At 43.6% G+C, this 12500-nt stretch overlaps 1 protein-coding gene across 4 annotated transcripts in view; it reads right to left on the reverse strand.

Moving 5' to 3' along the window:
• Positions 1-4739, reverse strand: part of carmil3 (capping protein regulator and myosin 1 linker 3) — a 74670-nt gene extending 69931 nt beyond the window's left edge. For 2 of the 4 annotated variants that reach the window (XM_031854471.1, XM_031854470.1), the window contains exons 1-3: positions 4677-4737; positions 3316-3555; positions 403-497 (exon numbers count right to left, since the gene is read on the reverse strand). In XM_031854471.1, coding sequence (XP_031710331.1) covers positions 403-497; positions 3316-3373 — 153 coding nt within the window. In that variant the 5' untranslated portion in view covers positions 3374-3555; positions 4677-4737. Of the gene's footprint in view, positions 1-402; positions 498-3315; positions 3556-4676 lie in introns of all 4 variants that reach the window. The other 2 variants (XM_031854469.1, XM_031854468.1) reach the window with 1 other exon arrangement.
• Positions 4740-12500: the final 7761 nt, after the last annotated feature.

Here is a 12500-nt window from a genome sequence, read left to right on the forward strand (position 1 = left end):
CACACACACACACACACACACACACACACACACACACACACACACACCCCTTGCCTGTGGCATTAAGGCCACGCTGCCACATCTAATAAACTGTGAGGACGGACTCAGTAGGCCACGTCCACTTTGCTCTGCTTAGGCAGCATCTGTCTTAAGCCTGATTTTCAAACGCGTCTGTTGTGCGCGTCCGGGGAGGCCTAATCTGTGACTTCTTATGGCTCTTTCAATTTGTCGCAATTAACTTCCATCGATTTCTATTTTGCCTGCAAGGGAGCCGGGGCCATTCCGCTCCGTATGCAACACCTCGCACGCAAGAGACGCTTTCACTTTAACAATGAGTGATTCTTTCAGGTGACCTGTGGCGATAGAGGACGGGGGAGTGTTGTGGGTGTTGGCGTCTCTCACCAGAATCCTGTCCTCCGTCTTGCCGCTCCTGGTTTCCTGCTTGATGGCTCGCACAAACTTAATGGTCTGCTTGTCCAGCGCCTTCCTGATGCTCTCTGGAGAGGAGAGCAGAGAAAAATTACATAATGTAAAACACATAACGGGATGAAAAGCGCCGCCCTGAGATGCACTCAGAAACACTGTAAAAAGCTTTTACGGTGGAAAAACATAAATTCAGGTAAACAGCGGGGTGAAGAATTAAGCGGGGAAACAAAAGGAATGCATGAGTGGAGAAACATTAAGGTTATGATATCATTACGGTGAGGATATCTTAACTTAGGATATTAGGCGATACCAGGGCTCCCCTTCACACCTACCGCTACATGGCCTATTAGGTCATTCCTCCATGTGTGAGGTTACATGAGGACACATCCCATTACTATTACTATTCATGAAGCGACTCACTCAAACAAATGAACGCAGCAATACAGAAAACAATGGCGCTCCTGCTGTGTTAAGGAATCGTAACTGCAAGCAAAATATTGATAAATAGGACAATAATGGGTGTTGCTATGGTGCCTCACAATCACGTCTAATGCTCAGTGTGACTGTGCAGAAGTGGAATCACTGAATTTCATAACTGCAATGAATAACTAAGCAGACCGGGCCGATCATTTTTACTTTCTTTCCTCTATTTCTTTTTTTTTTTTTTTTTTTTTTTTTTAACACCGACATGCTGCCCCAGATGCTGTTGTGTTGTGTTGTGATGTTTTAAATAGCATGCCGGTGTGACATGTGACACAACAGCGTCTTGTGTTTGTGAAGTCCCGCCATGCCGGCTGTACCTTTTTATACAGACGTCCATTCGGCTCTGCTAAAACCTCCGCCGCCGGCCTAATGGCGGAACGACTGTGTCCCTCCATTCCGTGTTCGTACCTTTTACTCAGCTAACGCAGAAACATTCCCCCGTTGAACAGGCTGTGTGGAAGGAGCTAGGGGCGAGGTGACCCGAGAGCTTTTGTTTGAAATCTTACATCCAAATGAGTTGTACAATATTTGAATGTCGCTCGGAAAAATCCAGACAATGTGCCCAGAACTCAGTAAAGTCGCTATGTTGATGATGATGCTGTGTTTTATCTTTGATCTTCATTTTAGGGATGGGCTGGTGGATTATTTCCTTAATGAGGGGTGAACAGTCACAGAGACGAGTAGGCGGCTACAAAGACACAAACTTGAGGACGAGTAGACACACCCACACACACACACAGACATACCTCTCGCTGAGGACGACTCATGACTGGGTTATTTTTAGCCTCAGAGAGAAAAAAAAAATAAAAATGAGCAGCCCGGTTCATCCCAATGGAGAGCTGGCGTTGCAATCTGTAGGGGCCTCTGCTCCACCCCACCACATTGTCCTACTGAAGCTCAGTGAACCGCACCGGAGGCCTCCTCCCCCATTTACATTTCCTCAACAACAACCAACATAATGCAACCTGCTCCTGTATTCACAAGCACAATGTCAGCCTATATACTCAGACTGCAAACACGCACATATGCCTGCTGGCTGTGTGAATATTCACAGTCCACATATCAGGCAGGGGGGGGCACATCCCACCCCATGCTAAACGTGGGCCCACCAGATGGAGATACTGCGCGTCATGCTGTGTCACGATGCTCCATTGTGTCACAATCTGACCAACTCTCTCACCGCGAGTGCTAAACACCCACAGTTCTCACTTTCAGACATCCGGCAACAGCCGTGAAGTTGGCTCGCACGGTTGAGTGAGCAGCAGCAGATGCAGACGGAGGACGATGTTGGGGATGGAGTGGGGTGTGTGTGTGTCTGTCTGTGTGTGGGGGGGGGGGAAATCACACCAGCAGATCGAAGGAGGGATCAGCCGAAGACAAACAGAGAGTTATTGACGTTAAGCTGGGTAAGACCCAATCGCTTAAACCTTTAACACACTCTGCGGCGCCCGCGAGGCCTGCCGGTGTGACCTCGGCATCTGCTCCCAAAATGGGGTGAAGAGGGACAAGGGAGGTGAGGAAGAAGAAAACGAGGAGGCAGGATGGGTCAGTCCCTCTCTTTTCCACCTAAATTCCTTCTCATATCCCTACTGCCTTTTTGACAATTTGATGGATCCGATGACCCCCCCACCATCATCTTCATGAACCCAGATCACCCTTCCCTGTCTTGTCCTGCACTGGCAGGTGTGTTAATGGTGTAAAGCCCTCCGTGCTCTTATCACCAGGCCAGACGGAGCTTGACCAGGTTGAGCTGGTAAACTGCGGGATTTAACTCCTCGCCACGTCTGGCTAGTTAGCAGTGAGAGACACACACCTTCTTAACACCACGTCATCCAAACATGTTGGTGTGTGTGTGTGTGTGCTTGCGTGCATGCGTGTGCTGCACTGCCTCCGCAGACAGAGGCTCAGCGTGTGTACAGCTGAGCGCATGCTGTCCGCCGCACGCAAAGTGCTCCCAGTCGCACAATAACTCCCACGCGCACGCACGCAGAGAGGAAGAAAAAAAAAAAAAGAAAAGAGATGAAAACTCCTAATGAACACGCGCACGCGCGTAGCAACACTTACAAAAATAACTCTGACAGCACAACGGGACCCCTGAGCGCGATAAATCCCCACGGCAGAGCTTTAGCCGACGCCAAATCAATCGGAAAGTGAACACTCTCCGCCGCGAGATCGATGAGATTACAATGTTCCGCGAGCTCCAACGGCCATCTAGTCTCGGGAGGCATTTCCTGCGGCGATAACTCCTTTCAAATCAAACGCGCTGGAAAGCAGATTGTAATAAGAGCAGCTGAGTAAAACTAAACCCCACGCGTCCTCAGACTCCAACCCCCTCTCAACGGCAGGTTCAAACACACTTCCCGGAAGAAGAAGAAAAAAAAAAAAAAAACTCATGCTCGAGCTCACCTGTGATTTCTCTGCTGACGTTGAAGAAGCCCGCCGTTGAGGTCTCCTTTGAGGCCATGGTGCGCTCCTCCCGCAGGTCCGGCTCTTTCCTCCGCTCGCGAATGCCTCTCCTCCCGTGCCCTCTTTTCTTCCCCTGTTATCCTCCTGCAGGTGCTCCGAGCGCAGCAACAGTCCGGACGGAGTTGCGGCGTGCAGCGATACTGTAGCGCGCACTGGCAAATACCCGAGGAGCGCCTCCGACTTCAGCGCTCAGGCACATTGAGTGAGAGAGAGAGAGAGAGAGAGAGAGAGAGAGAGAGAGAGAGAGAGAGTGTAAGGAATAGAGGTTGTGCCATTGTACTTTAATTATTTTGTTTAAAAAAAGAGATTGTTATTAAAAAACAGTGAGGGTCCCTTCAGGTAACATTGAATTGAATACAAAGTGATTAGTGGTCCGGACTTACTTGTCATACCCTTGTCTCAGGGATCATGGATACAACATTGGATAGATGTGGTACTTACACAGCACTGAGACTGTTTCATTGATAATGGTCTAAATTAGTTTGAGGACCCCAGCATGACTGGCTAAAAGGGGATCTGGGATAAGTACTAAACAACACAGTGTTAACCATTAGCAGCAATGAAACTCAGACGGATCAAGTTAGTAAATCAGAATGGCAGTAATGAGAATGATCGATCAAAAAAATAATCAAGGAGGGTTTCAGCTGAAAGAGCTATTACCCCTGATGTCTTGTAATCCCTGATGAAAAATCCAAATATATTTCCGACAACACTAATTGAATAAATCGATCCGGACTTCAGGCTGTAACTTTAAGAGTTGGAGGTTTAAAGTCATCAAGTAGCTTTGTTTATGAATCCCCAAAATAAATGAATGAATAAATAAATAATTAAAAAGAATGAATGAATAAACACAATTAATTAAATAAAAAGCAAATACATTGAATGTTTTAATTTAGTTATTATTTATTTTAAGTCAACTTTTTCAAAACTTAAAATCGTTTTATAGCCACATTTTTCCAGAACGCTACTTTTCATCACAGTGAAGTTGTTCACCTGGGGCCCGCCCCCCTCACCTGTCAGCCAATCACTGAGCAGTCTCACCAAGACCTACTAAATTTAGATAGCTAACGTTAGCTGTGGCTCGAGCAGCCACACACACGCACGCTGCGGCCGTGGCGTTAGTAAAACACAGTGCAGTACAATAACTAACGTCTTCTTTTATTTAGCTTAACAATGCTACACATGCTATCTAACCAGTCAGATAACTAGCTTGGTTGGCTTGTAAGCTTGTATTTATCACTCAGCATTAAAATGAAGAGAAATTGATAACATTAGCAGCTAGCTGGTCAATTCAGTGTTACCTTTGCTGTGGTTCCAAAGATGTTCTCAGAGAAAGACACGCATAGGCTAACGTTACCCGAAACCACCACCTCGTTCACCCATTCACTACTCCGCCTATTTGAGAATGATTTCGGGCACCGTCAGAGTCTTTTACTTTGGTTGTTGTAACTAAATTGGACACGCTAGTGCCATGGTAATTGGTTAGTCCGCCGGGAGGCCGAGGGCACATGTGGTTGGCTGAAAGGTGAAGGGGGGCGGTCACTGATGACGACTCCACTGTCATGAAAGGTGACATGAATTCAAATAAAAGACCTTTGAGAGTCAGTATTTTGAAATAAAAGTGAACTCCAACAACACTGCCAATGTGAAAATATTGTAAAATTAAATGTAACTCTTTTATAAGTCATTGGTTGTAATATGATTTACTATATTCATTCATGGGATTATTTATTTCAGAATATTTCACTTCTTTACTAATAGTAAACACTTTATGTATCCATATTTTGTATGTTATTTAACCGTTATTTGCAGGAAATCCTAAATCCTAAAGAGTGTCCTGGCCAAAATAGGCAGGATTAACATTGTACAACATGTAACTTTGACCAAATAACACAGTATATGCAACAGAAATAGACTTGCAATGTAATTACAAAAGCATGAATAATATTTTCAATGCAACCCTACAAAAGTTTTCATCCTAGAAGCATCCTAAATTGCACCTTAAAACAACCCAAGTGCTGTCTAAAGCCATAAAAGATGAAAATAAAAAATGTAATTCAATGAGGTTATTGCCTCAACATTTCTATATTACCCCCAAAACATCAGCAGCCAGAGGAGCAGATTTTCTTCAACAGCATTTATAAACCTCTTGTTCTGTAATGGAGCTACAAGTCTGATCAATAAATAAAGGTCAGACTGGCTTTTTAATTTCCTTCTGGACTAATGATGGTCATGCTGGCCCCAAATTGTTCTGCCGGATAGGCAGAAAGGTAAACGTGCATTGTCTGAATGAGAAAAATCCAAACACTTAATCTTTAAAATCATGAAAAATATCCATGGTTAGATCAAAAGAAAAGGCTTTAAAGTGTGGAAGCATTCACTTGCATGCCTGTGTTCCCCTGTGTCTGCCTTTTTTTTGACAGAAAATAAGTTATTTGAACGAATTTTAAATAGCTCTTCACAGAAAAGTAATGGTTTTTATTGTGTCAGAGCAGAGATTTGATGCCTTTTTTGATAAATGTGTTTTCATGGCAATATTTCTGTAACGATGTGAAGACATTGAGGGAATGGAGCCATATATCAAACGGTTTCATTCAGTGCCGTTCTCCTCTGGAGTTGCAAGATCCCCACTCACGACTGTGATGGGATTTGGGACGGAGAATTGGGCCAGGTTGAAGCTCAAGCTGTAAGTAACAATGATATATAAGATTCACCCACTCATCTGAGTGGCTGCTATTGTCAATGTCATCGCTTATGCAATGCAGTTCAGCTGGTGTTTTTTTTTTTTTCATAGAGGCAGCCAGAATTAGACCAGCATTTCTTTTTTAACCCTTTTAGTTCCACACGTCCTCATCCTGACATGACAATGTGCTGATGACGACACAGAAGAATGAGTGGTTGGAGGGTGCAGCTGTGTCCCGTGTCATTTACACCAACAACAAAAAAATTGGCCCTCATAAGCATCAAACGTACAAATGCATGCATGTATCTGTGCAAGTTTGCACATGAGTGTGAGAGATCTTTGTGTCTGCGTCTCACTGATACTTCACTCTGATGAAAGAAGACCCAGTGGGGGGGGGGGGGGCATTCTGCAAGAGAGAAAGAGAGATTAAGAGGGGGGGTGGGGGCGTCGAAGGAGTACCAAGACAGTAGGAATAGGAGCTTCATAGTTGGAGGGGGGGGGCTGTAGCCAGATTGGATCGGGTTAAAAACTTCAGCACTGTTCAAAGATGCACTTGAAAGGACGCTGCATTATTTATTCATCAGTGCAGCATCTCATAGACAGGATCCGAGATGCTCAATATGCCCTCAATTACTAGTCCGTATGTGCCTGCATTGCTTTTACATAAAACAATGCTGGTATAAAAGCTTTTTACTGCTCAGCCAGCAATGGGTTTAAAGCGGACAAAGCTTGTGTGTGTGAAACAACAAAGAACACTTGTTTGTTGAAAATCTGTTTGTGTTCAACTTTATTTCTCCCAAAAGACATCGGCGAGAACAAAAAACCCTACATAGGATACATAAAAGGGAGAGAAGGTATATAGAATGTTTCAGACTAGAGGAAAAACAACTGTTGTCCCAGCAGTTGCAACCTACAACAATGAGATAACTGCTCAAGACAATCTGTGCACAGAAGAAGTGAGATGATTCACATATCACAGATGCACTCAGAGAGAGGGAGAAGAAGAGGAGTGCATAACACACTGGCAACCGCATCTATAACAGTCAGCGGATGTAAAAGCGTTAGCAGCTGCCACATCACAGTTCTTCCTGATGTCGGTAATAACTCAAGATGATGCTTCAAAGCAGGCTTTTTGATCTGTCTCCAACATTCACCACGGGCTGGGCTCTCCTCGGTGTACAGAATGAGGAGTGCACCACAGCTCTCAGGCTGGGCAGCAGAGCTGTGGTGCACTGCCCTCGTCTGGTTGAACACGGTTAACAGTTTACTGAGCACGGCAGTGAATATACACACGTTTATTTGATGTCAAGACTGTTGCTCTCTGTATTGACATTTGCTCAACTGCAAGTTGGTATTAATCCGGATGTGCATTGACTCTGTTGCCGTTTAACATCTTAAAAAGCTATCACCATATCACACTGGTGGAAGAAGTACTCAGATTCTCTATTTAAGTCAAAGCATCAATTCAACACTGTAAAAATACTTTTTTTTACAGTAAAACCCCTGTTAATAAAACCATACATCCAGTAACAAAAGTGTTCTGTGGGGAAAAAATGGCTCTGGTGTCTGTTATCATGTAGGACAGTTTTAGATTGTCACTGATGCATCATTTTGCATTCTTTTTGTGGAGCTAGTTTCCCTACTTACTGGATGTAGTTTAGGCCAGTGGTTCCCTACAGGGATCAGGGCCCAGTGTTGCCTGATTTGACTGAATCACATCAAGCCGCTGAGGTCAGTGCCTCAAACCCATCCAATTATCATATATGGGAATAAGCAGCAGCACATCATACAGCATTTTTAAAACCAAACTGAAAATATGGTTTGCATACTTAAATATGTACTCATTAACAATCAGATGATTTAACTTCTGTGTAGTGTGGTACGTTTTGTCTGATTGTATCGCTTGTTTTAGACTGCTGTAGAACAAAGCCTTCTTACCGCTCTTGTTTTCATTGTAATTTTGTAGAAAATGTTTTTTTTATCATTTGTCATCTTTAATCGTGTCGGGACCGCGGGGGAAAATTAGCTGTCGAGCGGCACATTTACACCGATGCTGTTGACGTCCATGTTGATTAATGTGCACTGTCCCACTTAAATGATGTAGACAAAGTAGCCCAGTTTCTTTTCATACATATGTATGAATATATATATTCTGTGTAAACAAGTCCTTTAATACATGCATCTTGTCTTTTCTTTTAAAAAAGCTGGTATAAGATGGCCTATCAATCTCAGTGACAGGTATATACCCAATAGAAAAAGGAGTGGAATAGAGCCGTATCTCTCACTGGGGAAACTGGACAAATTGCACAAACAGTAGTGCAATCATCACAAGCCGCCCAAAACCATTTATACAGGCCCAAGCTAGGAAAAAGTAGCCCAATTTGAATTGAAACCGCCTAATCTGGCAACATTGGTCAGGCCCAAGATAAATCTGAGGGGTCATTAGACGATTAATAGAGCAGGGAAGAAGAAAAAATATAGATAAGCTCCACAAAACTGTATTTTTTTTTTTGTTCTTTAAACTAGGACGAATTTGCCTCCTGAGGCATTTAACTGAGGAATTTGCCTCCTGAGGCATTTAACTGTTCTTTAAATGAAACCATGGAAGGGGTTTATAAGGGGACTGTCTCTCTGGTGCAGCTGCTAAAGGTGGCAGTATACACAGAAGTGCTTGTGAAACACACACCTTTCTGATATCAGGCTCGGGGCTGCGTCTAACAGTTTATGTGGCATTCGAAAACCAAAATACCCGATATTTACATCTCCTTTATGCTGTGATTGGCCGGCTGTGCGGAGGTGAGAAAACAACTTCTCTCGCTAATACAACTGCTTCTGTGCGACCGTGTGCAACACCATGAATGTCTTCCAGGAGAGACTGTCTGACAGAGTGTTCTGTCATCCCAATATTTAAATCATATAAAGATGTACTAACAGTACATGTACTTTGTTGCTTCCCACTAGCTTTTTTTCAAATGGACCCGAGGGTTTGACTCCCATCTATTTTTGGGGCTTCCCAAGGCCACACATTTTAGTTGACCTTCGCAGACTCTTCTTGAGAAACCACAGCAGCCAGTAGCTAAACGAGCCGGCATACAGATTAAGATGGAGTGTGAAACAGCTGGCTACATGGAGACAGCTTGACTGCCTGCATGTGCTGCACTCCACCAGAGGCTACACATCCTTTGTCGAGGGCCCCTGCTGTTACGAGGCTTTATTTCGTCCGATCCCCCTCTTCACTGAATTGGCGCCTCAAGAAAAAGAAATAAAGATATCGAGTTGGTGACTTATTGGAACGAACGCGGAGGATCACTTATAAGACCGGAGAGTGGATAACAGCATGAGCCGAACTTCTCCGGCTTTCTATCTCACGGCTCCACTGATCTGTTAATGTCACACACCAAACAGCAGAGAGGAGTATTGATTGGACATGATGCCTAAAGGGCTTCGTTGTCCTTCTTCCCACAGACGTATTTGAGATCTTAAATGTCTCATAACAGGCAGGATTTGACATGTCAGAACGGGAGCGGGGGTGGGAGGGAGACCTTCACTTGAATAATCTTCAGTCAAGACATCAGGGTTTTAACCATTTTACTGCAACAATTCATTTTTTTTGAGTTGCCATCTTAGACGTGACAGAGACCATCTCTGAGCTCACAGACCTTCTGGCGCTGCCTTAGAGTGAACATGAACCCATTGAGAGAAACGTCCGGAAATCGCACAAATCTAAATGCTAATGAAGGAGGAGGCTGGAGAGGTGGATGGGGGTAGAAAGAGGTGGTGTAGTGGCAAGGATCAGTGCTGAGCATTGGAGTTTGCAGAAGGAATCAGAGCCAAACATATAGGTTGTGGTCATACATGACTGGACAGCGTATAGTATAAAGCACAGCAAACAAAGTCGGGAAGTGGAGAGATGTTTAGATTTTCTTTTGTCAAACAAATTGTAGGCTTCTTGACTAAACCAGTGGTTCCCAATGTGGGTGACTTGTTGCAGCACCCTGGAGCGCCTTAAAGACAGGACAATGGTGCAACAAGATTAGTTCACTTTCTTTCTTTCTTTTTTTTGTGCAGTATATTTCTAATAATGTTTCACCACATGAAGGCGGGACATTTACACATCGGTGTATTATGCTTTCAAATATATGAAGAAACAAGCCATGAACACTGAAATCTTTAATTGAAAACAACAGTTTAAATATGACATCATGTTTCATCTTAAGGGGACAGAAAGCTAAGAGATCTAAATGAAAAACAGAATCAGTGCATGATGTCTATGTCTTTTGCCCTATAAAGCCTAGAATGTACCCTCCTAAAAGAATTGCATTGTATTATTCAGGTCCAATATTTATCTGCAAATTTACGCGACAACATAGCCTAAAACTTCCAGAATGTGCCGTTTAGATCTACATAGAGAGCGGTTCCTCTTCGCGGAGTCTGCTATGTTGCACCGTCATGTATGTACAGTAACCCAGAAGGAACCAACCAAACGGCAGCTTTAGATGGGGCCAGTCACGTTTTCCGCATCGTCCACCGTAGTTCTCCTACACGCTTGGCACACAGGAGAAGTGTCAGTTGGTTGCCATCTGCAACCTCACCGCTAAATGTCGCCAAATCCTGCACACTGGCCCTTTAAAAGGACCAGGTGACATATCCCTAAACAGATACAGTCACATATGAAACTGGCGACTCAATGTGGCACACTTCAAACCAAGAAATTAGCATAACTACATGTGAAAACTGTTAAGACCCCTTTTTGAAAAAAAAAAAACATTTCAGCCCATAGCGACAAATCTATCCATTTCTGGGCAAATTTCCCTTGAAGACGGTGAATAAGAGTGCTCAGTAAATCTGCAGTCCTCCTTGCTGTAGCTCAGCTGCATCCAGTGAGCGACGGAGAGCCGTCTCCTTGAGATGACCACACAGCAGCCGGACTGAAACAAGCGCTTGTATCCACAGCACCAGTGAAACCTGCAGATTTGCGCGCGTTCTGTGGATTTCCACCGTCCAGAAAAGGTGCACAAGCTTAGTCTTGATTGTATTTGCAAAGTCTGAATAGCTAACTGAATAGAGCAACATTGTCTGTCTTTTTGTTTTTACCTTTATGGTATACAAAATCATATTCCTCTTCATGATTTGTATTAATTGTACTCCCCCCCCATAAGGTTATCTGATTATTTCTGTCCATCTGGGTTTGTTTGCAATGTCTGCAATCAACATATTTTAAAAAGCTAGTGGCCGAATTGACATGAAATCTGTTGTGTACATTCACACTCCCACCAGAAATCCCTAGCATCGGGCCGCACCTCGGCTCCTCTTATATACATGTCAGTACAGTGTGGACTGTGAAAGTAGTAGCTAGTGTAGCTGCATGCTATCACACTGATGACGGTGTTCCTCACTTGCATTTTATCTTCTGATAATGCTGACAACAATGGTCACCTAAATTTTGCTAATATAACCGTTGTGACGCACACATTTTCACTTTTGGAATGTTTTAAAATCCTTTCAGTGGATACAAGAAGACCCTGAAGAGGTCTGTGGCATTCAGCAGCAAGTATTAAAAAGCAAATGTATATATATATATATATATATACATTATTACTTCCTGGTCCTTCGTGTGATAGAGGAGGGTTTTTGGTAAATGGTGTTTATAAGGGATTAAAAGGTCAATAAATGTATTCAAGCAATCGGGCGGTGAAGTTACAATATATGCACAGCTTGCATTAGTTGGGGGGTTTAGAGTGGCACATAGTAGTTAAGCACACTCCATTTAATTCAACAGCATGGCTTTAGAAATAGCTGAGAGTGGGCAAATGTTTATGCGTTTGGGAACGGGAACTCACGGGTGTGTGATGGTTGTTGCAGCACCGCTCGTTGGAATGATTACCACATCCACCGCGGTGGGTTATTACAACACCTGCAGTATTTAAAAGTCTCTCTCGGTCTGCATGTAGTCCATTTAGCCCCACATAGGAGCATTCAGATGTGTGCGACGAGCATGCGGTTGCAGTCGTAGAAAAGGGGCGATAAGTACATGCACATGGACGCATCTGCCTTTGCTCTTGGCCTTCACTGCACTTCCTAATGGGCACCTTGAATTGAAATATATTACACACCTCGTGGGCAACAGCAAAACATCAATGTTCATTGAAAGCTGCAGCAAACTCATATCTCGCACAAATAGTAAAACATGTATAAAGTAGAAGCAGTGAATCTGTGTGTGGACCTAAGCTTTATTTGATGATTTAACATATATACACTGGTCAGAACAACCCCTAGTTCTGAAACCTGTTTTCATGATTGCAGTTAGAAAGACTTCAATGAATTTGATATGAGATTCAAAGATGGAAACACTTGAAATCGTAAGTATTGAAAGGCAGTATTCCTTCACATCTGTGACCAGCCCAGTCAGGCATACCTGCAGTACCTCATTCGTTTACTCATT

This window comes from Anarrhichthys ocellatus, unplaced genomic scaffold, assembly GCF_004355925.1.
Source record: "Anarrhichthys ocellatus isolate YVR2014 unplaced genomic scaffold, GSC_Weel_1.0 scaffold15, whole genome shotgun sequence".
NCBI lineage: Eukaryota > Metazoa > Chordata > Actinopteri > Perciformes > Anarhichadidae > Anarrhichthys > Anarrhichthys ocellatus.